Source organism: Dysidea avara, chromosome 13 (assembly GCF_963678975.1).
Source record: "Dysidea avara chromosome 13, odDysAvar1.4, whole genome shotgun sequence".
NCBI classification, from domain to species: domain Eukaryota; kingdom Metazoa; phylum Porifera; class Demospongiae; order Dictyoceratida; family Dysideidae; genus Dysidea; species Dysidea avara.
The window spans coordinates 425540-452691 of NC_089284.1; the positions used below are offsets into that span (position 1 = coordinate 425540).

Consider the following 27152-nt stretch of genomic DNA (forward strand, 5'->3'; position numbering starts at 1 on the left):
TTAGCCGATGTTGTAGCCTACAGGTGTGTGTTTTCACTACTTTCCATGTTGTTATCAGTGAAAAGGAAAGCGTAGAATTGTTCTACAAGGTGAGAAATGGTTGGAACCGAAGTGGTTTAGTGCTAGGTTGTTCATTGGCTAAGTTATTTTTAAAATCAGGTTAAAACTTGATAGTTTTATAGGCGAAAAATGAAGGCGTGTTATTTCATGAAACTGTATGCTAAACTAAAGTATCACAGGCTATCACAACAGCTTTTAAGGCGTATATTAAGTTGTACACTAACGGAAGTTTTGGGCCACCTTAAAATAGCTCATTATGCGCGTGGGTTGAAACAAATTGTTTTGTGCGGCTAGACTTAATCGGTTCAGCACCACCTTAACAGCTCACAAACTGCTTCCACCCTCCTCTGCATGCAAACAACATGTGTTCCATTTTCTCATCAAAGATACAACGTTAATATTTACAATACACTAGCTAGTGAAATATCAGTGTTGTCATGCATCATACACCTATATATGGTAAATACAGTGGTTGTGTGAGCTAAACAACCAAACAAACAACTAACAGACATGAACTCACTTAGGCTTGCTTTGTATTTCATGAATATTTCCAACACCTGGTGACAATGTGATTGGATCATCTTCAGGTCTGTACACCTTTGTTGATAGGACCTCACATGGATAAACTAATGGGCCTTTCCAAGACTCATATGTTTTAAGAGCTTTGCTATGTTAAAAGGTAACAACAAACTGTAACAATTGTAAAGTGGGTTATGTTGCAAGGCCCAAACTTTTGCGAAGCTGTTAATAGCCTCCAGAATAAATTTCTGCGATTGTGAAAACGGACAAGTTCTCCATAATACTACAGTACACACCCAATTTGGAGGATTGCAGAAGGTTTAGGAAAAGCTCAAAAATACATTCTGTCTGCCAGCAGAGATTTATTAGCCTCAATTGTGCAAAAAAATTGGACCTCGCACTTATATAATCACCACCACCAGTGACAATGATGACAATTACAATTTAAAGCTATTCATATAGACAACTACATTAATTAAGCTGTAATCAGGATTGAAAACTAAGTCAGGGCTCCAGTTGACTCATGATAAAAAAAGTAGAACAGATCTGAAAACTATAGCTATAGGCTACCTTCATACCACACCGGGAGTCTTCATACCACACTAGGAGTGAACATGCTCCAGTTCCTCTAAAAACACTTTAAGAGTCTAGTACACGAGAATGCATGTCTATTATCATAACTTGACCACGCTCTAGTGGCTATCTATATGTACCTCATAATAACTTGTGTATAAAAACTGGGTCAGAAATGTACAGCAATTAAAAAACTTTAACAACCTGTTCACGCTACTATTTTACCTTGAATGTGACATGGCAAGGCCAAAATAAATCGGATCGATCTAGCCATGCATGACAATAGGTGGTCCGGGCTACAGTACAGCTTAAACGCATTCTGGGGTGATTATTTGCTTCTGTTGGCTACACAGCAAGTATTTTCACACTTTAAAAGTATTCTACAACATGGCTAGTGGGGCTACAATAGCACAAGGCATGTCATACATCCAGTAAACTCTTAACTATTTCATTGTGCTAACATTCTTATTCTCAACACAAGAAGTACCCAAATACAGAAACTAGCAAGTTGTGCAGCTTAGTCTTCATGTCATCACTACAATTTCTAAGCACCTTGACACACAGCTTGTACAGAATCATTCTTTACAATCAAGCATTCAGAGGTGATTTGATTGATGTGCATAAACAGTAAGAAAGCTTATATCTAGACCATAGTGACATCCCTAATGTCTACCATTGACTGTCCATGTGGGTGACACACATATGCACACACCTATGGATTAAGTACTGAACACTTAACCAGTTCCTAGCACAAGATCAGGCACTACACAGCAGTACATGATGTGAAATGAATCATGCAGCGACCAGTGTATGAATTGACACCTTACACTTTATTCTCAAAAAGGATATACAAGACAAGGTACAAGGTTCATGTTATGTAACAGATAAGTGAATCACACATGATCACATTACATGATGGTCTCCAAATAAGGTAATATATAGAATACACATGTGTGTAATACATATACACTTACCTTTCATCCATACAATATGATGTTATTTCAATCTCACCAAATAGCACTTTCCTATTGCCAACATACACATGAGTACACCAAAGTCGATGTATTAATCAATGTCACCTTTACATATGCATACAGCACATTGCACACATAACATGCATACGTGCACGTTAACACACTAGCTACACACCAATGTATTGTGATGCACATGGCACAAATAACTACACAGCTTTATAAGCAAAGATTACAATGTTGCTAGTGTGATGATAGAATTTTGAGGATTCTGTAATTTATCCACATGAACTGCAAAAATTCATCATGACACACACACGGTACATACATGCATCCGTGCATTCCTGGGTGATCATGTAATGGCAGTCCACATCCATCTTTTAGTAGAAATATTCCAATGCTAAAGTCCTTACATTGTCCTACATCCATGCAGGCTGCATTTGCCCGATACACGTCTACACCTTGCTGGTACACCCATTCTTTATCAGCAATTGCGGGAGATACGTTAAAGTCTTCGGGTTTAACTGAATTCATCTAAGAGTACAAACACAGAAAGGATTGTCCACGATACACACTAGAGGTACAAACACTCACCGCTTGTTTTAACTCCTCTAAATTTTGGTTAAACTGAGGATCCTTTATCGACAGATTACTCGCACTAAAAGTCAGCCTGGCTTGATCTACAATTCTCTGTATTCTCGCTAGTCCGGCCATTGCGAACAGCTTAATACAACCAGAGTTCGATAGTTCAAATGTCGATGCCGCCCAAGCACTGCCCAAATATATTAGAGGAAATACTCAATTGGCTCGTGATGTCAGCTTTAGACGAGTACAGAAATAGGTGTACTTTTAATGTAAGAGTTTTAACCGAGCTAATAGATGGTGGTCAAGAACTCCGAGAGTTTAAGGAAAGTGTGTGGGAGACGCTTCGGAAGGACCCACTGTTCAGACCACTACAGAAAGACGTAACACTTTCTGACCAGCGGGAAATCACGTTCAGACGGGTTAAGAGACTGGCAGAATACGCCTTTATTACAGACGAAGATCTAATTGAATGTCCAGCCAAAGCGAGAGCTTTTCACGAGGCAATTAATTGTTATTGCACGAGCCTGCTAACCGCCTTCACTCTTCATAGGCAGGTGAGGATCACGTGAGTACTCGCGGTGTTACTGTACCATATCAATTTTGAATTTCCATATTACGACTTTATATTCAGGTCCCTTTACCAGTCATGATTGTATGCAACAACTAGTATGGTCATTACTGTAGAACTTACTTGTACAAGAGAGATCATTACCCTACCTTAGCCCATGTACCATACAGGAAATTTGAAAAAGAAAACATTCGTCAAAAATTTCAACTCGTCAAGCTCCTCAAAAGTCAGTGTTTAGATCTGTGATTTCTTGCTTTTCATCAAATTTTAATTCATCAAAGCCGATTGTGAATTCATCAGATTTCCCTATATCCTGTTGTATCAAAAGTATATAATATACTCTTGGTTGTATGGTAGATGATTTTTGCATTAATTAATTAAACCAGCATGGGGGTGACAATTGTCTAAGTACTTGTGATCCCAGGCTACTAATAACATAATTCAACAATGCCACACCCATTGTCCCACATTCCTTCTTCCATTCAGTGTCTGACTGTAACTTATTAGAATATTGTATCATTATTGTTGTAATTATTCAACTTGTTTCACTGCATCAAAGGGAAGACTGTCACCAGATGTATGAGGCTGTAATTGTACAACTAAACCTACATCCTTGTATTTACTAGTATTGTATACAGCTGTTGCAACTATGTTCAGTCTGCTACACACAGGGAACGGTACAGTTTTTCTTTAACATGCAAAGCCATTGATATACTGCCAATCAATGTCAGATATAAGAGGGAAAAAACATCTTTTTGGGCTTAAGCCAGTTGCATGTAAGGGAAAGTATTTTAATTGATATTTTAATTGCATTTGTGCAACCACTGGATGCTGTGGTTAGGCATAAAAATGTACAGAAACTATTGGGAAATGGACAACCACGGACACAAAATCTATTGTCACCTTAAATCTAAAGAAGGTATCCGAGTTTTTTAATCAGCATTAGAAACTACATTGATTTCTACGCCCTGTGATGTTTGTCTGCTCTAAATGCACTAAGCCAATAGCAAGTTATGAGCCAGTAAAGCATAGAATTAGTGATGAAGATGTTTTTCGGAGATGAAATACACAGGCAGCTGCTTGTTTTCGTTGTTTACCACAGGTACAGTACATGAACAAGTGTTACAATCACCTGGACGATGTAACTTGGCCTGCTAAACACGCTGCTATGCTGCTATGTCGATTCAGTGCTTTCCTGTGAAGCGTTTCGCTACAAACTTATTGTTAAGATTTGTTGGCATTCTTGAACGATTTTCTAACTCTGAACTTACGGATAGCAGGCTGCTATGTCGATTCAGTGCTTTCCTGTGAAGCGTTTCGCTACAAACTTATTGTTAAGATTTGTTGGCATTCTTGAACGATTTTCTAACTCTGAACTTACAAATAGCAGCTGTGAAAAGCCTTGTCTGATAACTTTTCTAACTTCACGGCCCTATAACTCAGGCATCTTTCATCCTATTTACAGCGGATAACCACGAAACGACAGAGAAATCAATGTAGATTCTTTCCATGTACAGAAAATTGGAACATACTGTGTACTTTGTAAGTAACTGTAGGTAATCATCATTTTCCCAATGGCTTCAATACATTTTTATGGGCATCCACAGCATCTGCCAATTGCACAATGGGAAATTAACACTGATTGCATTCCTAAGGCCTTACATGCAACTGGCTTTCAATTAACTAACTAATGCCTTCTGTGATATATATGTCTGGCTTCATTTTTTCCCTTTGATGCAGTATGTGCAGTTTAATTATATTATGTGTACAAAATCTTAAACATGTAGGTGGAATCTTAAAATTGATTTCATAGAAATAGAAAGTATTGAAACAAGAGAGCTACTATAGCTACATGTATATACTGCTCTAATGTATGATTCCACTAAATCTTAAAAACAAATTTAATTTTCGTAGTGACTATTCAGGCTATTCGTACAGCACTCACCCATCAAGCACAATGATGTCCTTCGCTGCCTATATAAAGGTAAGTTTTTGGTGAGTTCAAGGTGAGCTACAGTTGGAAGCAACGAAGTGAATGTCTCGGTGAAGCTGTGTCAATCCTAGCTTGCCTCCAACTCACCAAAAACTTACCTAGTGTGCTTGATGCTAGAGCTATGACAGGCAAACTTAAGGTTAGGGTCAGGTTCAGCCTTGGTTTCTTCTTTACCCGGTCTTCTTACTATATACAAGTTACTTATCGAATCACATTTATAAGATAGAAAAGTAAAGTAGCTAGCAGAGGTAGCATAGCCGGTACCACAGTATCCTTTCACACCAGAGGTCCATCTTTGAGCCATGGAAGTTTTGCCTTTTTTGAATGTGCCTTTGGGTCTAACCAATGCTGCCAGGGCTCTGTGAAGGTATTGTGAAACTGGTTATTTTTTCTTTGGAAGGTATAAACCTCCATGATCCTTTCTATACTGCACTACTGTACCGTGTGATATGAGAGGGAGCATAGTGTAGCAATACACAGGGTAGTAGTTTGTCTCTGTCTTACCATGGTTTTTCAATCCATTATCACTAATACAATAAAAATTTTGCTTACAAATATATTCAGTGGGTAAAGTATTAAAAATGAGGGCCTACTTTATTCCACGGACTGGACTGGACTTGCAGACTGGACTGGACTCGCAGACTGGACTGGACTCGCAGACTGGACTGGACTCGCGGACTGGACTGGACTTGCAGACTGGACTGGACTGAGCTGGAAACAGCTTTTAAACAATAATCCAGGAATTATCCATCTTTTGCAACACTGGAGACACCACTATCGAGCTACAACTGTACTGCTGCTGGCTCTTCCTTACAAGTCATGACACTAGCGCATGCACTAATTAATTAGAATACACTTACGATACATGTGTACTAGCAGTAATACAGCGTGATAGAGACTATTCTTGTAGCGTAGATGTTTTCCTTTGTTGCTTTAGCACTAGTGTTACAGCTGTAGAGATGAACCAGTAATTATACTTAGCAGGTAACTAGGTGGCACCACCAGGCAAGGTGATGGGGCTATGCAATTAATCTGGCTCATCACTACAACCCTAACGTTATTGTTAAGTACTGAAGCAACAAAGGAAAACATGTATGCTACAACAATAGCCTCTGTCACGCTTTATCACTACGGGTACACGTGTATCGTAAATGTATTCTAATTGATTAGTGCATGCGCTAGTGTCATCTGACTTGTAAGGAAGAGCAGTACCAGCAGTGGTGTTTCTTATAGCTCGATAGTGGTGTCTCCAGTGTTGCAAGAGATGGATAATGCCTGAATTATTGTTTAAAAGCTGTTTCCAGCTCAGTCCACGGGTCCAGTCTGCGAGTCCACAGAATAAAGTAGACTAAAAATGAGATGTCTCTGACTCTCTGCCATGTGGATGGCACACTCTGTGATCACTTTCTACCAACCCCTGATGCATTTTTGCAACACGTGTAATGTTCTAGACGAGCATGTACAGATTTTTATTTACCAAATCGATTGGAAGTTACGGTACACAATGGATACATCAGTAAATAGGATTATTGTACTTTGGTACCTACTGTACTTCAAGGGGTAATCACTTCAATACTGTCTGTTGAAACACTTGCGACCGGGATCAAGATTTAATCAAGCAATCAAGGGGCTTTTGTACAGTGAATCAAGCGATCAAGATGTCCGCAAAAGTGACGATCAAGCACCTTTCAAAGTTAACTTTAGCAACACGATAATTTACTAGTATTTTATGGTAGACTATCAAGAATCAAGGCACTTTTATAAGTGTAATCAAGCGATCAAGGCAAAATTTCGACGATCAAAATTCTTGATCCCGGTTGCAAGTGTATCAACTGGCGGTATGGAAGTGACTAGCCCTTGTACTTTGTGCTGTATCAAAGTGGTTTAGGTGAGCTTTTATGTGAAAACCACACAATATCTAGTGTCTACTGATATCAGTGGCATGAGTTCATAGTTCAGTACCACCTGTTTGTCTGACTTGTGTAGTTATAATTATTCAGGATGTTTTGTAATTTGATCTTCTAAGCCTGTACCAAGAGTGAGTAATGAAGTAGGGATCACAAAAGTTAGTAGATGAAGATTTCAGCATGGAAAAAGGAAAGTTTGGTATCATTTCAGCTCTTTTGTCATAGAACAACATATCTGAAGTCCCAAAAAAATCCTATAAGGGAATTTGTTATGTACAGTTTGAAATTTCCATGTGTTCTCAATTGGCATATGTAAAGAGCAAAAATTATGTTTGTCAATAGAATTGTACAGTAGCAGCTGCCACAATTTGTTGACATTATCGCTACAAATCACTTCTGTATTATGTATGTGTGCTTAGAAATACATGTATTTGATAAGCTGAATAAATTTCTGGGCCTTTTTCTTGAAAACTGATGTGGACATAATAATTATAGTGTATAGTTGGGGGTTACTATTCAGTGGACTGGACTACTGGACTGGAACACTGGACTGGACTACTGGACTGACATATTTTTGGTTTTTGCACATTCTATGGTTGGATTTACGGAGTCTTGCTAGTAAGCACCCTTAGGGCACCTGCAGCCCACTTCTAAATGCTGAAGACGAATAGTGGAATACAACGGTGGAATACACGAAAACTGTCTCTTAATAATTTCGCTGCTGTTTATTATGCCACATATACAACACTTATTCTTTACCCTGGTGTGTAGTAATTGAATGTGACAGCAATAGTTAAACCAGCAATCAACTAGCCAGTAGACAATATCTTTCAAGATATCCTTAGAGCAAGCTTGAGGAGCAAGCGAGCCTCGCCAGCGAGCCTCGCCAGCATGGCCAGACTTCTAGACTTGCCTCTAGTTCAGTGCAGGGGCTTACCAATTAGAGATTTTTCAGTATGGGCACTTACTATAATCTTTAATTGATAAGCCCCTGCACTGAGACAGAAGACTAGCAGCGAGACTAGCTTGCTTGTTCCTCAAGCTTGCTCTAAGAATATAACTCGAAGGATACCATCTACTGGCTAGTTGATTGCTGATTAACTATTGCTGTCACAATCAATTCCCTGCACTGCCTGGAGCAATACTACACACCAGGGTAAGAAATAAGTGTTGTATAGTGGCATAATGAACAGTAGCAAAATTATTAAGATAAGAGACAGTTTTCACATATTCCATTGTTCGTCTTCAGCATTTAGAAGTGGGCTGCAGGTGCCCTAAGGGTACTTACTAGTAAGACTCCATAAATCCAACCATAGAATGTGCAAAAATCAAAAATATGTCAGTCCAGTAGTCCAGTCCAGTGTTCCAGTCCAGTAGTCCAGTCCACTGAATAGTAACCCCCGTGTATAGTTGGCTAATAAACAATAGGAGCTTATGTTCTAGTTGCTGGTGGTATGTCTCCAAACATTAGTTGTATATCACTTGCTATTTTTCATGTGTAGTTGAATCAATAACAGTGTACAGTGAATTTATAGCTGCGTGGTTGGTCTAGGGCACAGTAAATGTTAAAATTCAACTGTAACCTTGGTTATATAAGCCTTGCTTTTACTGTGTATTGAAATAATTAAAACATGCATAAAATTTTTGTGGTACATGTATATTTTTACCATAGATTATATATACTACGTACCTGGGATTGGAAATGAATACACGTGATCTTAAACAAGCTATATTGGTTGCTTTGTAGTTATTTGACTCAGCATGACAGCCCACTGAAACTCAGAGGTGGGTAGCTGCATTCGCTGTTGAGCTAGCTATATATATATAGTACCAAACTATTCATGTCATGTCTCGGGAGTCCACAGCGTAGTGTAAATGTTTTTAGGTCTACAATAAACTAGCATTAGGTTTTCAACTGGTATTGGTAATGTTACTCAATACAGCATTCCTAGTTAAAATCAGTTGATTTACTCACTCCTATAAATACTGGAGACAATACAGGTTGTCTGAGGTCTTATAAACTTGATAAGTTTGTTTTTAAAACCAATAGGTACATCTATAGGGAGTGGCACTGCATGGCTCTGAGTTACCTTTAGCTTAGTTTTCTGTGGCCTCTAGACTCAGTGTAACTTTTCATTGGTATGTATAAGGTGGTACATTTCAACCTCAATTTCAATGCCTAAACGGCTTAAGGCTTTCCAGCAAGAAACGCTATGTAAATGAAGCCCATTCATTATACCATTTAAAGGACAACCGGTCAACTACAAAACTAATTTTGTAAAAATCATACACAATGAACAACAAACTAATGAATCCATGCACATTACACTAACAAAAAAGGCAATACATTGCTGGATGTGTAAGAAAGAAAATTGAAATAACCAATCATGAGCTGAAAGATGAGTTAATATTATGCCTGATGGACAGAACAAAGGACGGAGATACAGAAGAATGTGGAACTATGGACAGGCTTGATGGACAGGGGTGCCCTCCTACATGTAAAAGGCACAGTGTACCAGTTGATTTGTGTCATAGAAACAGAAATATGAAGCCAATTAAATACACTTACCAGCTACTGTTCAGCAAACACAAAGTCCATAACTACACATTTGAAAAGTCATGAATAATGTACAGTTTTACTGGCTGACAGTCACAGTGGAATTTGACAGTGAGGATAGTGAGGTACATGATCTCCGAGATAGTAGAACTGTTCCTTACAATTCAAGGCCATTCAAAAGCAAGTGCTTGCATGGAGCAGTACAAACAATTGAATTAAAAGTCTACAAAATCTGAGAGTTGACGTCGTGAAGCACATGTTGCCTGTAAATAATTCATTAATTTAATGATCGCATGCCAGTATTTTGTTAGTTACGTTAAATAAGAAGTACATGTGCTTTGCAATTGTTTCCAGGTGTTTACGTTCTACTCTTACAGTTTCTCCATGCCACAAATTACATAGTACAGTACTTAATTCAGTTCGAACTTGGGTTGATGCTTGTCGCGCTTCTTTTTCTCCCAGGTTTCACTTTTCAAGAGTCAACAGTCTGATAGTTTGGCGGGAAAACCTCTTGACAAGACACGTCAGTAATATCAATAACGGTGAACAACTTTTCAAAAACACTTAGTAGTTGCCTGTTAAAGGAAACCAGATGCATGGATTTGGGCACTTCGCATGCACTACAATGCAGATAATTTAGGGAAAAAACGGCGTTTCCAATCCCGGGTATGCAGTATAGTCACAAATTGGAGTGCTGTTGTTAGGAATTATCACCTCATGTCACCATTGTTTGTCATGTTTTACATTTCCATGCTTATGTCTGCATACTGTAATTAGTTCATGATGTGCTGGTGTTGTTTACCACTGGGAGTGTCCATAATGTAGTCTTCACTTATGTTTCTTCTACAAGTACCAGTAGATGTGCTTAGCAACCAAGCACCATGAATTATGTGGGTATTTGTTGAAATAGTTGCACAGGATTAACAACACACAGTGGTTGTAAATAGCCACAATAGAATTTAATTCAGTAGTGATTTTTTTTTTTTTGCCATGCTTTGTAAGCCTTTTTTTTTGCAGTTATGGTACTTGTGTTTGCAAAACTATTTGACTCATGAAATACATAAAATTACTCTGTACTCATTGCTGAATTTGAAATTTGGGCTGTCATACATACATAATTTACTTAGACCTAGCTGTGTACATGAGTGATGTTGGTTTGACGCATGCTCACGCTCACTTTGTTGGTAACATGAAGCTAGAGTCTATTTTGCAGATGTTTGCTGGTGTTCTGAGATCATCTGGGACATACAGACACATGGAACTATTTGATGCTGCAGAAAAGTTTGAGGTGTGCATTAATGATAGTATTATTAGTAGCTACACTGTACGTATATACCATGAGTACTACAATATACAGAGAGTATAGTGTCTGGTCCTGTGTACATGTGATATTTGGGCAGCACTACTGTTCCAGATCGTGTGTGGTCCATTGGTCCTTTGGCCTTGCAAGCCGGAATACTCTATGCAAGAAATTTGGCAATACTTTGTAAATGGAAGTTCTCAATAGTATCCACCCCACCCCCCCTTCCCCCACTATTGTCCAAGATTTATCCACTCTCCTGGCAGTTGTCTTGATCACCTTGTCTGAATAAGCTTTTCGATCCTTGGTCAAGGATATAAGTAATTCATTTAACTACAATATAAATGCATAATTTTGAACATGTGCATGTGTTAACTCTTACAAGTGTTTTTTTAGGTGTTTGGATGCTTCTCTCTCACTGAACTTAGTCATGGTAGTAACACTAGAGCTATCAGAACTACTGCCAAATATGACCCCAAGACAGAAGTAGGTATCTGTTATGTGCGTATATATGTAACTTGTGTGATACTAACCGATTATGAATCCTTTAATATATCTAATTCTACTGACTGGCTAGCTTACTAACTGATGCTATCAGACAATCATAATTCTATTAATAGCTAATGCCATGAATTTTTTTTTCACTTTTAGATATAGCACTTGCCTTTTGGCATACTATAATAGGTACAGTGTATTGTAAACTAACTTTTGTCCTTCTTAGTGTCCCTGTTCTCTGTATGTTCTACTGCACAATTGGCTAAAACTAAGTAAAATGGATACTTGAGATGTGCTAGTTCACTATTGAACTATCTTGTTACAGTATAGTGGTGTAGTTACCAAACAAGTGTAAAGATTTTTATTAGCTAGTAGTCTGTGATTGTCATTGCAATAAATAGTGCTTAAACAATTAAGGTGAGTTATTACCTGAATGGCCTAAATGTGATCAGCAATAGAAGCAAGTTACTGTTACAGCAGATTTAGAGTATACAATACACTGCATGTGTAATGTTTGCCTTTTTGCAGATGTTTTATCTCCATACACCTGATTATGAGGCACTGAAGTGTTGGTCAGGAAACATGGGCAAGGCTGCTACACATGCCATTGTGTTTGCACAGCTGTACACTCCTGACGGCAAATGTCATGGGCTACACTCATTTGTTGTTCCTATACGAGACCCAACTGATTTGACACCTTACCCAGGACTGCTAATTGGAGACATGGGCAAAAAACTGGGACAAAATGGTCTAGCTAATGGGTATGTTGTTTAGTTTATCACTTTTCCTCTTCATCAAACAGTACAGTAGTATTGTTTAGTATGGTTCTCTCCTAAAGTGACGGGTGCCACTGCTAGAAATGCCACATCTAAAAAGCCATCATAGGAATATCATGTGCAATGAAAATCGCCTTTATGGAATGTAGTCTCAAACATATTAAAATCAAGGAAGCACTTACAGGCATATACACTGTAGAAATATTGTCTGTTTTGGTCTGCCTCACTTGCCTGACCACAGTCACAAGACTAGAGGCCAAGCAAAGTAGCACACAGCCACCATTTTATGCCACAACACCATGCCAAGGCATTAATTTTCCGTGTATTTAGATAGCACAGAGGTACTTAACGAGCTGTAGTATCCTTGCTAGTATTAGGTAAAGCTACTCTGGGGTTATAAAATGATTGATCAATGCTGAGGCCATGTCCCTCAACAATCCCACTCCGTAGAAAACAAGGTATTCCTACTTAGGCATTGAAAAAATGGCTGGAAAACATACCAATTAGGTATTTTCCCACACAGCTACAATGCCAAGTAGGTAATAGCTACCATCATCAATACTTTTTATTGCTGGAACCCTACTTCATTTGAAATTAATAGTTTTTTATTACATCAGTTTATTAGGAAGTTTTAGATGAGAAGGGTAGGATAAACAACTTAGCTCATAGAAGTTGTTATGACTGTAGTGAACAGATATGTGAAATATCTAGCTGTTTACTTACTGAGTTGGAATTGTAGATTGTAGCTACATGTTTGACTGTTCATATTACAGAATTTTGTTTAATTTTTTGATATTTGTATTTTGTCTACATGCATATAAGATTACTATGTTAACGTGCTTGTATTCAATTTGTGTAGCTTCATTGCTTTTAACAACTATGGAATTCCCAGGGATTATCTGCTGAACAGGTGTGCATATATCTACATTTATATTAGTGGACTAAATAACTTTATTATTATTGTATGAGACCTGTTACTGAAAATATTACATTCACATTGATGCAAGCTACTGCTGAATTTGCTTTTTGTTTTATCACTTTTTAAACCAGACGCGCGCCCACAACTGGCCGAAGACCGGCTGTGGGCACGCGCCTGGTTTACTGAAATTGTTTTCGTAAAGTGTGTGTGTGTACCTATCTACATATCTACCTATGTTTGTCCGTACGCACCCACGTGAGCAAAATCGTTAAATAATGGTAAAAGCAGCTTTTACGTAAGAAGTAATAGCAAAATGAAGTCTGCATTAAACTTCTGTACAGGTGAACTTTGCTCTGAGGTGGTTTCTTTCAGCGGACTGAAATACGGGTGTGGCGACTTTCCTCAGACTGCCTTCCCCTTGAAGTTTTCAGGCGTTTAGCAACTGAAAAACAATAGTGCAGGCCTCGTACACTACCAGGAATAGCCTATGACTTCGAGCTGAAAGGGGGCGTATCCCTTACGTACGCGAATGAAAATGAAGAGCAGCTTTGAGAGAATTTGTGGGAAAAAATACGTTAGTCACACTATAAAACAGTTTAGAAGATACTTCTTTGCGTAATGTGTTGGTAAAAGCGGTTTGTTTAACAAACGCTTCCTTAGCAGTGCATAGCAACGTAATTGAACGAATTACGAAAATTTCATGGATTACGAAATACGAGAGTTAGCTAATAATATTATTGTACAACCCAAAACTACCCTATTGTAAAATAGTAATACATAGTTGGTTAATTCATAGTAGCATATACTGTCTATAGTTAATTCCAGATGAGTTAGCTAGCTGCATGACGCCTGGTTTTTAGAAGTAGCACAACATCAACTTGTTTCCTCAGTAATGCATGAAAGCCTATGAGCCACTCATGCACTGTCTGGTTTTCTGTTAGAACATTTCATATAGTCATGTATGTCAATAAATCTGCTATACATTGCATAATGGCCCAATGTTTTGTGTACTGCTACTACATGGTTAGTCTGGTACTTGTGCTACTACCATAATGGTAGAGCTAATCAAAACACAGTATACAGTTTAAATATATTACGTCGTGCACAATTTAAAACCACATTTGCATTCTAATCACACAAGTGCCGTACAGTCACCAGACCTTACTCTATGTGAAGGGGAGGGCACTACCAGACTAAATGTATGGTGTCCTTAATTTATATGTATATTATGATGCCTGGACTACTTTCTCTGGCTTTATTGGAGAGGTTTAGGTAACTAGTATTTTAAAAATTGTTAATTTAAAAATGAAGTAGGGATCTAGGCAATAAAAAGTAGTGAAACAAGAGATGAATGATGGTATTACAGCATAGCTCGATGTGAAAGTCCACATTAGCTATAATTTTGTTCAATGCCAAAGTAGGGACTTTCCCATCGAGCTATGCTGTAATACCATCATTCATCTCTTCTTTTGCTACTTTTTATTACATAGATCCCTACTTCATTTTTAAGTTAACAATTTTTAAAATACTAGTTTGTTTAGTTTTTTTGTTGTAGCACAGCTAGCTAGTTACAGCTTATTAAAGTATGTACTGTGCCAAAATTGGAAGCACATAGGCCCGTAGTAGCATGCATAGCTTACCTTTGACCGTAGTAGTAGTGGCGCTCAGATCTATGACCTGTCTCAGTACCCATTCTATTCACCCCGGCTGGAAGTTGTTCAAACGAACAGGCCCTTTCAGTTGTCTGTAGCGTAGTCTCGACTAACAGGATGAAGTAATAAAATTTCCACTCAAGTACTATCCAATCACATGAATCACTCGCTGATCTCACCATCCAGCACTGAGTGGCTGAGTCAGCGTGTTCAGAGGAACGATACATTGAGTATCAGTCCGTCTCATAATCTTTTCATCGATTGCAGTCCAGGCGTTGGCAAAAGTCGAAGTGGCAACTCAGCAGCCTTAATGTTTCACCATAGATTGTGCAACACTTGAAATTATAAGCACCCCACTCTTTCAGCAGCATAAGCGCTTTCTGAAATAATTTTGTGGTGTCTACAGAAAAGTATTGATATGGAAAATTAACTCCTTGGTATGGTTTCGATGCTTGATGATTGAAGATAAAAGGAAAGACAAGGCGCACAGGGCATACACTCGTCGGTACTCCAAAAGGAACATCCCACCGGTGAGTTTGTTGTTGTGGCATAAAATAGTGACCATTCGCTGCTTCGTTTGGGCTCTAGGCTTGTGACTGTGGTCAGTGAGTGAGACGAAATTTCAAGTTTTGGAGATTTTTTAAATTCTGTATCCAGTCACCGGTAAGTGTTTTCTTGTTTTTAATGCTGTATTTCATGTTAGATAGACTAATATTATTCTGTAAAAGTGATTTTCGTGGCGTAAGATGTCTCTAGGATGATTTTTAAAGGTGGAATTTTAGGTGGCACACGTCACTTTTGATGCAAACCCTACTTAAACAGTACTACCGTACTGTTTGATATGTTCAATATGGTATGCAACAAGGCACACTTCAGTGTGCATGTACAGTACTTAATATTATACTTAAAGCACTGCCACACAACAGTACAACGTGAGTGTATGGAATATACGGGCATGTTGAGAAGTAAGTATCCATGTAATCTATTTCTAGTCATAGATTACTGGTAGTATACTTCAAGAAAATGGTAGCAGGCAGGTAGGACATAATGTCACAATGCGTATTGTTTTGTGTAACTTAATTAAAATTACATGATGAAAAACTAACATACCAGCTACTTGCATCATTGTAGCTGCCAAAGATGGTTGTAGCCATCAGCTCAAATTGATCCTTATAAATTCAGTTTCTTCTCCCAATCAATTCACTTGTGGAACAAGTTACAAATTGACACTACTATTAACTTCAATGACTTCAGATCTCTAAATATGTCGTAGATATTGTACTATACTCAAGTTTTACAATTAACAAATATAAATATAAAATAAAGTAAGAATACAGCGAACAATAACACAGGTACCTGAAATTAAGATCAGAATTTATTCTAAATAACGCACTATTGCAAAACCCACCGTAATATCACTGGGGCTTACTAAATAAACCAATTTCTACACTAGTGAAGTACCATTTCCGAAAATAAACAGCACTAAATTTTATGGTTTACTACAGAGCTAAACCCTATGGCAGAATGTACAGTACAGATACATCACGCAATTATCGTGACATCATGTCCTAACCCCCCTGGCTGGTAGTAGGGATTTACAATGTAAGTCACACGATCAACCATGCTGTCTGAGTCGTATTGTTTTCATTACATTCCTTACATAACTGTTCTGCATAACTTGCCCAGCTGGGTGTACTGTGTTTGTCCAATTTGCACATAACTGTACTGATGTAGCTAATTGGTACTGTGTGTAAAATACAGTGTGCAGCAGTACTTTGATCCTCCCACGCACTGTGCAATATCATATAACTGACCTCATCCACAACAAGTATAGTTGTTTAACTGATTGGTATAGTTATCATGAACCACAATAGTGGTTCATAATAGGGATCGGGACAAAAATTTTCAAAACTCGCTAATAGAACGCACGCCAAAAGCAGCCTTCCGGGCTTTGGATGTGTTTCAAAAACCTTCCAGACCTTCCTCTTGTGTTGTAAAGACTGACCTGGAAGTATAAAACACAAGGGAAGTGGTTTTGGGAGTTTTTTTTAATTTCCAAAATCACCCCGAATCTCCATCTTCTTATTTTGCCCATCTACAGCCCACAGGAAGTAGACATCAGCACTAAAAACGTATGGCGTATTTAAAATCATTCCTACCCAGGTCTGTGTGGTATTAAAATCTTTGCTTTCTAAGGCGATTGCGAGATGTAGAGCTAGAGTCATGGCTTTGAGATGCCATTCACTCATGAAGCCATAAAAGCAAAAGTACAGCAATTTAAAAAAATCCATTCAAAGCAACGCACAGGACTAAAACTCATCAAGATGTATTAAACTAAACATTAAACATAAATGCTACTCACTGAAATTTTTTTTTGAATGTTTTAGAGTTCTTCAACTCGCATCAGTGAAGGGGGTGTGGCCCATAGCCCGTCACTGAAACCACATTCTGGGCACTTTCCTAAGGGCTGCTATATCCGTTTATCAGTCAAGAATCGATGAAGCAAGCCTTGTAAGCTATCAGGAATAGCGTAACCCTTCAAATCGAAAAGGGTGTGTCCCCTTTGTACGTGATCAAAAATTAATGGCAGCTCTGAAGTTTTGGGGGAAAGAGTTTTCGAAAGAAAACAGTATCATATTCCAGTGTATGCATCAGGCCTTATAAGCTGCCAGAAGTTTAATTCAGAAAGTTGCTATTGATGTTCAACGTGGCAATGCTGATTCTGTAATGGCAACAATTCCATCATCACAGGATTGGGCAGAGTTTGCCTCTCTACCCATTGTTTGAGCGTGAAGACCTTTTCTTTTATTATTATCTTTTATATCTAGGCCCGGGGCAAATACAACCAAGTACAATCACCAACGGGACAACCTACTAATGGGGCATATACAAACAGTACATGGCAAACACAGCTAGAAAAGATGCACAGTAATACAATTCTAGAGGAATTGACTGGCACATATGCATAAGGGATGTATTAGCAGACCACGGTAAGATTGGGATAAGAGCAGAGTATTTCAACTGTCTGTCACCTACAACTGATATCTGAGTTATGTATATATTTAACATGAGCTGGGTCATTTGTACTAAAATGATCACATGATGCTGTCCATGGATATGCTGCAAGACCAAAAAAAAAAATTTGTAGAACAAATGTGGCTGAAATGCAATACCAGAATTTCATGGACATGTCGGTGTGCACAAGTACATGTATGTGGAGCATTGCTGATGGCGGCAGACTGTAGCTACATATAATAATAGCAGTTAATAGCAAGCACAACCATGCACATAGCAATTAACAGCCTAAGGGCACATTTTGTGTATGTTGTTTGTTCTCTTCATCAACGTTCAGTATGTGGGATACAATTTGCCAGTTTCTCAGGGCCCATATCAGTGATCAGTCTGGTCACTCCTGGCACTAAAAGGCTTCAGGTGGAGAGCTATGCATCATCACACAAACTTACCAGCTGGAAACTGCACCTTCGCACAATGGCCTGCCAGGTGAGGCTTTCTCCCATCCCATACACGAGTAAAGGTAGCCAGGTTACGCGAGACTAAAGAAACAAGACTATCAAAGTATTTTATCCAACACAAACTAACCTCCAGTGATTAGTGGCAACTTCCAATCATGTTGTTCATTAAGCAGGAGTAGCAACCACTCGTCTTCCAATCGAAAGAGTCGCTGTCGCCCACTTTCAATCACAAATGAATAGTAGTTTGCTTGTCTAGAATCCGCCTGATCTATTAATAGTAGGGGTCACATGCTAACTGATTGATTGGCGTTAAATAGAATCATCGTACGTTTCTATCACCTACACGATAGCACCTGCCCATTATACGATTATCTCTTCATACAACATGGATTCTATTCCCAGTGAGTGCGAAGCCTTAGGCCTTGTAGTTTTCTCAAACATTTATTTATTCATTATTTATTAATGACGTAATTTTAACCACATTTTGTATTATCTTTAGTACTTGGTTGTATAATAAACAAAAAAAACTACCATCATAAAAAAAATAGAATTAAAAAGAGGGCATGTCTCCTTCGTACATGATTGAAAGATTGAGAACGGTTGCCTTAAGGATCTGCACGAGAGAAGACTAAATAATAGCTACAGATAGCTACTTTTTACAGGTTGGTAGGGTTTTCCAGCTATATAATTTCAATGCCTTTATTGTTGTGGATCAAAGCATTTAACACATCGGGTGAATACAGCCTGTGCATGATTGTGTCTTTTCAGAGTCTATAGCTATTCCATAAGACCAAGAGTACATAATAATACCCTACTCTATTATTATGTACTCTTGATAAGACTGATCATGAGTACACACTCTACCTGTAGCTAGTAGACAGATGCTTGAGCATCATGAAGCAAGCCTTCATATACTATATTACTGCAGTACTATATATTACTTCAGTACTATATTACTGTATGTAGTGTACACCAGCCATAAAATTGTGTTGTCCATATGCATGTACATGAAAAAATTTCAGAAACTGGGGACAAAAAATTGTAAATTTAAAAGATTCTGAAAAAACTGCGTAAACAAGAAGTGATAGGGATAGTGATTCACAATACTGCTTAATACATCAATACAAGCCAAGCAGCTTGATTTGTGTACATTGAGTTTAAGATTCCTATTTTGGCTTTTTGAATTAACAGTCGAAATAGGAATCTTAAATTCAATGTACACAAATCAAGCTGCTTGGCTTGTATTGATGTATTAAGCAGTATTGTGAATCACCATCCCTATTGCTTCTTGTTTGCACAGTTTTTTTTTCAGAATTACAACTTCAATCCCTATTCTACTTGTTTAAATTTACAGTTTTTTGCCTCCCTAGTAACTAATGGAATTTACTCTTGGTTATATGGACTAAAATAGCTAGAGGTTAAATTTGCATGTTACATATGTGACCATCTCGGCGAAAACCCGTCTAGTTCGCACAACCTCGCAATTTTTTTTTTAATTTCTCAGCATTATCTGCATTGTCTAAGGAATGGTTCACCAAAGTTTCAGCCTTCTGTGGTAAGTAGTTTTGGAATTTACAGCTCTAGAAAGTACAGGGTAGGAAGAACAAGGAAATCGATTTGTACAGTGACTATACTAAAAATAAACTACAGGCACATGCATTCGCAGCCATAACTTCTGATTGAGTCTACAAAGTTGGAATTTGGCTTACAATGTTCACTATGGATTGGCAGATCAATCAAGGTATAATTTTAGCCTTGCAGTCACTTGCGCATAGGCATATGAAGGTGGTTTTGTTGAAGAAACAGCGATGATTTTGTTTACGTCTACCACTTCGTAAACAAACGCACGTGACACGCAAACCAATGGGGCTACAGAAATGAAAGAACTCCATATGAGTAGGCAAATAAGATGGTGTATAGTTTTAATCGATTTGAGTCTTCCTTCTTCGAGTACTGGCCCGATAAAAACTTGCATACTTTTTCTTGTAGCATGTGTAATTTTACGAATTATTTTTAAGTTTCGATTTTCTCAATACGCATGCTTGTGCGAACTAGACGGGTTTTCGCTGAGACGGTCACATATATACTGTATTTACCATTGATACTAGTTAAAGCACTGCCGCGAGTGTAGCATGGGAAAAATACCACACCAAAATGTTATTGCACGAGTGTGGTGGTGCTTTGACTGGTTTAAAGTGCTTACTGGTCAGCATTTATTTTGTAGCTTGAACTGCGTCGGTTTTTAGCCATCAGACAATTGATAAGTGTCTATATAGCAAACAGATAACATAGTTTTGGCTACTTCTGGTGATTTAAAATGTTACGCATGTGATCAATGGTGCTGTATTTTCCGTACACAGTGCTGTATGGAAATAATAGCACTCTTATTTGTTTAATCTTTGTCCACGCAGCTTCAAATTATCGTTATCATCCCTACTAGACTAGTAGTTTTCTTTTGTTAACTTCCACTGAACCAGGACATACCACATCAAAGGTACAGATATATCAGAACCTACAGTATCTCACATTTCAGGCCTCTCTGGAAGCATGTTTGAGCTGCATACTGCCTAGTAAGAAGGTGTGGCTGATTAAACTAATGCTTTTAGGACAATGCAAGAATGGTACTCGGTACTGGTTTAATATTGTGCACTACTCCAGCTTGTTTCAGTACTTTTTATCTATGTACTTTGGTTCCTACTCTAGTTGAAAATTATTAATTTTTACTTATATTAAGAGGTGAGGGAGAATGTCTAACTATTAGGAAACACTGTGAGTTCAATAACACCTGATTCAAAAATAAAGGCTTAACCTTATCAATGCTGGCCAATACCAATCAACAGTTCTGTATCACCAGTGGAGGTATTAATTTAATCAAAAGGGAACTTAACTCAGAGTGTTTGTACAGGCTATACTGGCAGTTAGATACTCTCACCCATACAAATATTATGAACTACTGCTATACTGTAATAATCCAGTAAATGTTGTTTATTATGTGTATGTCAGTTAGTTATTTGTGTTCATGCAGAACTGGAGATGTTACTCCTGATGGAAAATATGTCTCATCTTTCAAGGTGTGTAGTACTGTATCTGACAAATTGATGTTATGCTACTTCTAAGAACCAGGCGCCCATGCAGTTAATACTTTCCCATTCTAACTAAATAGGCGATTAATTGACCATGTATGTAATTTAGTTGGTATTCATGCTATTGCTATTATTAATTCAGCTAGATAATTAGATTTATAAATACTGTAATTTAGCATATTTCGTTTGTAATTCATGAATTATTTTGTAATTCGGTAATTACATTGCTATGCATTGCTAAGGAAGCGTAACTATAACAAGCCACTTTAAATCTCAAATTACACACAGAAGTATCTTCTCAACTGTTTTATAGTGTGTCTATCGTGTTTTCTCACACGAATTGTTTAGAGTAAGCCTCGAAGCTGCCTTTAATTTTCGTTCGCGTAAGTACAGGTAATGCCCCCTTTTCAACTTGAAGGATACGCTCTCTCTGGTAGTTTAAGAGGCCTTCTACGTTGTTTTACAGTTGTTACATGTCTATAAAACCGAAAGGGAAGACCGTTCACAAAGTATTATGAAGAGTCGCCATACCCGTATTTCAGACTGCCGAGAAGAAACCATCTCAGAGCAAGGTTTATGTGTGTGGAAGTTTAATGCAGGCTTAATTTATCTCTGCATCCTGGCTGCTTTTTACCATTTTTAAAGTTTTTGGCTCACGTGGGTGTGTACAGAGGTACACACACACACACACACACACACACACACACACACACACACACACACACACACACACACACACACACACACACACACACACACACACACACACACACACACACACACACACACACACACACACACACACACACACACACACACACACACACACACACACACACACACACACACACACACACACACACACACACACACACACACACACACACACACACACACAGTAAAGCCAAAGCAAAGCCTCTGGCAGTCATGCGAAACATAGCTATTACTGCCCAGTGAACCAGCACTGGGATGCCTGTGCACCACTCAGGCACTTGAGCCTTGTGCAGGCAAATCCTCCTGGGGCAGGGCTAGTAACCCACAGGGGACTGTCCAGGTCTCTTGGAGAGGTCGCGGAATCTAAAGTTCCACAACGACCCCAACACCACTAAGTGAGACAAGAACAGGCATTTGTTTCCCCAGTTTACACCAGGTACCCATTGATGTTACAGCTGGGTGGGCTGCTTCCCCAGTTGACACCAGGCCACCAGGTCCCCATTTAAACAGCTGGGTAGACGGAAGCAATGTGAGTAAAGCTTCTTGCTCAAGGAAACAACAACAACACCAAAGTGGCTCAACCAGGAATCGAACCTGGGACCTTTCGATTAAGGCCGATGCCCTAACCACTTGGCTAGCTGCCTCACACACACACACGCACACACACATACGCACACACACACATACGCACACACACACACACACACACATGTTTTCACGAAAACAATTTCAGTAGTAAACTAGGCACGTGCCTGGACGCGCCTGGTTTAAAAATTGTCAAGTGATTTTTGTGTCTATTTAATTATCACACTGTAATTGTAGTGGATATGTGCAATATTGGGTAATATTGGGTACACCGTAGCTAAGAATTGCCTCAAATTATGGCAGGTCCTGTATAAAAACGTGTTAATCACCATTGGTATAGAGCCTTACAACAGAAATAATACTGTGTTTCAATTTTTTCAAATCTCGAAATATGCATGTACCATGTAACCTCCATGCATGTTTACTATAACATGAGTGTTCCATGTATGTGAGGTGCATGTATCATGCAACATGCATGTCAGTGAGGGGGACATGCCTGTACCATGCACGCAGTAACCATCTTCCAGTGCCATGCATAGTACATGCATATTGGCGTGGTGCATGTAGAATCCCACGATGAAAACTGACACTTGCTCTTTAGATTATAAATACAAATTGAAACTTTATATAATAGTGAGGAAAAATTTGATAAGTCAAAGCTGTTGTGTGTGTATGACTGTTCTACATACTGTAGGTGTTCTCAAGTAGTCAGTAATGCTTCACATAGCAGGGCAGATACAGCAGTAACCATAGCAATGACATACATCATGCATGTTACATGCATGCCAGTTTTTTCATGTTATTACATGCATGTTGACACAAACATGCATGTAGCTATTGCATGCATGTAACATGTAGGAAAAGTGTCTGAAATCCATGCATGTCTGACACGAACATGCCCGCATGCACACACACAAAGTTTAAAATGGAAGACCATTAAATGCCAATTTGTGGCCACATACAGAATTGTCGAAATATTGCACATGTACCATGCATGTTACATGCAACCTACAGGATCTCCGAAACATGCATGTATGTTAACAGTGTTGACATACATGCATGTTTCATGTAACATGCATGGTACATGTGCAATATTTCAACAATTCTGTATGTGGCCACAAATTAGCATTTAATGGTCTTCCATTTTAAACTTTTTGTGTGTGCATGCATGCGTGCATGTTTATGGCTTGGCCATAATTCGAGATGATACAGTAACAAAATTTTTAGTCAAGTAGGCCATTTCCCTACCTTTTAGACCAGCTCGTGGTTTCTCAAAATTGTTCACTAACAAAATTATTCACTGATAACTCTGTGTGTTGGGGGAGGGAGGGGGGAAGGCACACACGCCCCTTGTCTGTCCACACCCATGAAAGATATTTATGCTATGTAGCAGCCAACTAGTCTTTGCTTAAATTGATCAATGTCCTTAGAGTCAATCACGTGTTGGGGTAGAGAATTCCAAAGTTTGATAGCGGAGGGAAAGAAGGAATATAGATAAGAATCAATTCTTGTCATTGGTTGTATAAATCTCTTGGAGTTAATTCTTTCACCTGTAATTGTGTGGATGGTTTTACTGGACAGAACTGTACAACTAACACAGATGATTGTGATCCTAATCCTTGTATGAATAATGGAACTTGTACAGATGGAGTTAATTCTTTCACTTCAAGAAAGGTGTATAGAGCCTGCTGTACTTTAAAATTCAGCAAAGGAAAGTTTTCTTTGTGCTACATGTAGTTTGAAATACAGGTACTTCTAAGAAAGGAAAACATTTTGTTTTTGTCTTTTTAAAGAATTTTTCTGTAAGGGGTATATAAACTAGTAACAATTGATTTGGATCCTAGACACATGTCCTTTATAAAGGGGTCAGTGATGTGCTTTAATAGGGGTTCTATTGAAAATGCTGTTGTTTTCAGTTATTATATATTTTATGTTTCTTAGGATCCCAACAAACGACTAGGAGCTTCCCTTGGTGCATTATCAGGTGGTCGTGTTGGTATAACTACAATGGGATCATCATTTCTTCGACTTAGTGTACCCATTGCCATAAGGTATAGTAATTGCTATAATGGGTATTACACTTGGAAGATTTGTTATACTTTCATGCTGTGCATTAATTGAAACACTTTAGTATTTCCATTCATATATGTAACCGTCTCAGAAAAAAATCTGCGTAGTCCAAATTTCTATTGCCTCAGCATTATCTAAAGTGCCCAATGAATGGTACCAAAGTATCAGCGCTATACAGTTGGAAGAGCAAAGAAATCAATTTTACAGTGACTATATATGTATGCTCGTAGTAAACCACATGTGCTTATAATCAAGGCCATGCGTGTATATTGGTCTATGAATTTGGAGCTTTCTACCATGAATCAGCAAACCACCAAGGTATAGTTTTAGCACTGTATTTACTCATGCACACAGGTATATATTCAAATGAAGAAATGACATGTTTACGTTTACCACATTTTAAACAGCATTCTCTTCAAAAACAAGGCGGTTCATTGATTTTCAACTCAATAACTAAATGTGTGGTTAAAGCTTGTGTTAGTTTTCTTAATGTAGACACATAGTTTCACCCAGTGCGTTTTATGGACAATGTCCACAATGACATTTTATGATGTCACAAAACAAAGTGGCCATGCTAATGTGGGGACTTTGTACAGAGAGGTATTGGACAAGATAGTGTTTCCATTTATACATTCAAAAAAGGGCGAAGGTGAGGCATACAGTCTATTTGTGTCCGAAATTAAAATTTTCAGTCTGCTTTCCTTGTCGGAGTACGTTTTGCATCATCATAGTACATGTACATGTACTAAGAGTATTTTATCAACAGGTATATGTTCTGTTAGAGTAATTGAACTAGGTCTGTATATAAATCAATGGGTTCACTAATCTGAACAGACTTTCATCAAGTTGAGAACAGAGCTGTTCAGATTAGTGAGGATCCGCTATACTGTGTACACCAACACTCTGAAGCACTAATACGGCCATTTTGTCAATTATGACATCAAATTTCATCATTGCAGATATCGTCCATTAGAAAATTGTGAACTATGTAGGTTTTTGCTGAGATAGTCACATATTAATAATTGGGAGTTTCAACATATTTGGTTTGTGTACAGTTTCATGTTGACACAAAGTTGTGTGTTATTGTAGATATTCAGCTTTCCGAAAACAGTTTGGTCCAACTCCTGATGAAGAGATTCCTGTCATTGAGTATCAACTGCAAGTGAGTAGAAGTTCAATATTCTATTGAGTGTATTTTCCTTTGTTGTTATACAGCAATGGCGTCTTCTACCACTGCTTTCTGCAACTTTTGCCTTGACCATCTTTTCCTACACTTTCTTCTTGGATTTTATTGAGTTCCATGTAGCAATGGTACTAGGTGAAAAATCTGACCACCAGGTACAGTACTTCAATATTCATCAAAGTTGTGTTGTCATTGCAAAAAATTAGGGATCATAGAATTGAAGCAATGAAACAAGAGAGGTTGTCTGCACTTACAACTACTTTACTGAAGCTAATCAATACCATTGAAGTAGGGATTAAAATGTCCACTAGTGTAGTGACAACCTCCCTTGTTTCATTACTGTTTATTTCTATGATCCCTACCCTGATTTAAAATTGCTAATTTGAAGTCGTGAACACTGCATCAAAGGAAAAAATGGTGTCATGCACACATTATTAACTAATTTTGCATCTGAACGTGCACCCTGACTGAAAAAGTTGTGGTCATTCCCTATGTACATCTGTTACACAGTGAAGAAAAATACAAAGAGCACTTTTTGCAATTAATCACTATGGCAATTACTGATGATTTCCACAATTAGAAGCCATTACATGTGACTCGTGAATCAACTCCTGTGTGGTAGCAAGAGTATATATACTCTTGGTGGTAGTAGAGGACACAAAGGAGGACACAAGACAGACTAAGATAAATCACATGGTATATCCACTGTAGCTGCTATGAAAGGTGAAAAGGCACATCAGCAATGTTGAACAAAAAAGCACATATCATTAGTCATAGTCAGGTTGTGCTTTACTGAGGGAATGAGCCAGTCAATCAGTCAGTAAGTTAGTTAGTCAATTAGTAGAAAATTCAGTAAAATATATACAGGTTGGTTTAGAGATCAAAGGAAAAAAAATTAAGTAGTGAAACAAGAAAGGTTGTCCATACCTGCAGGAATACTAGTGGACAGTCAAGCTATACCTATGATTGAATTAGGAATTAAGTGTCCACTAGTATATCTGCAGGTATAGGCAACCACTCTTGTTTCTGTTATTCCCTTGTTTCACTAGTTTTGTATTTTTTTTCTTTGATCCCTAATCCTGATTTTTCCTTCTACTAGTTTGTTTACTTAGTTAATAACATAATTATGACTAATGAACCTGCACATAAGGAAGAATGACACCAGCAAA

General features: G+C 38.2%; 2 protein-coding genes across 3 annotated transcripts in view; one reads left to right on the forward strand and one right to left on the reverse strand.

Annotated features, from left to right (window-relative positions):
- Positions 1 to 461: 461 nt before the first annotated feature.
- On the reverse strand, positions 462 to 2837 carry LOC136243370 (2-aminoethanethiol dioxygenase-like). Its single transcript, XM_066034887.1, has 5 exons — positions 2718 to 2837; positions 2452 to 2657; positions 2127 to 2177; positions 581 to 727; positions 462 to 510 (listed from the first exon to the last, which is right to left on the reverse strand). The coding sequence occupies exons 1-5, from the start codon at positions 2835 to 2837 to the stop codon at positions 462 to 464; spliced, it is 573 nt and encodes a 190-aa protein (XP_065890959.1).
- Positions 2838 to 2866: 29 nt separating this feature from the next.
- Positions 2867 to 27152, forward strand: part of LOC136243200 (peroxisomal acyl-coenzyme A oxidase 3-like) — a 42915-nt gene continuing 18629 nt past the window's right edge. Inside the window, exons 1-9 of one of the 2 annotated variants that reach the window (XM_066034719.1) lie at positions 2867 to 3262; positions 10947 to 11021; positions 11430 to 11519; positions 12057 to 12289; positions 13164 to 13214; positions 21374 to 21419; positions 24672 to 24781; positions 25890 to 25962; positions 26016 to 26138. In XM_066034719.1, coding sequence (XP_065890791.1) covers positions 2876 to 3262; positions 10947 to 11021; positions 11430 to 11519; positions 12057 to 12289; positions 13164 to 13214; positions 21374 to 21419; positions 24672 to 24781; positions 25890 to 25962; positions 26016 to 26138 — 1188 coding nt within the window. In that variant the 5' untranslated portion in view covers positions 2867 to 2875. Of the gene's footprint in view, positions 3274 to 10946; positions 11022 to 11429; positions 11520 to 12056; positions 12290 to 13163; positions 13215 to 21373; positions 21420 to 24671; positions 24782 to 25889; positions 25963 to 26015; positions 26139 to 27152 lie in introns of both variants that reach the window. The other variant, XM_066034720.1, reaches the window with a different exon arrangement.

What these genes read in the sequence shown, in the direction of transcription:
- LOC136243370 (XM_066034887.1), bottom strand. Translation starts at nt 2,837, where the DNA reads ATGGCCGGACTAGCGAGAATACAGAGAATTGTAGATCAAGCCAGGCTG. An exon ending in TAGAGGAGTTAAAACAAGCG is followed by an intron (nt 2,658 to 2,717) that starts GTGAGTGTTTGT and finishes TTGTACTCTTAG; the next exon opens with ATGAATTCAGTTAAACCCGA. An exon ending in CCAGGAATGCACGGATGCAT is followed by an intron (nt 2,178 to 2,451) that starts GTATGTACCGTG and finishes TGTTGGCAATAG; the next exon opens with GAAAGTGCTATTTGGTGAGA.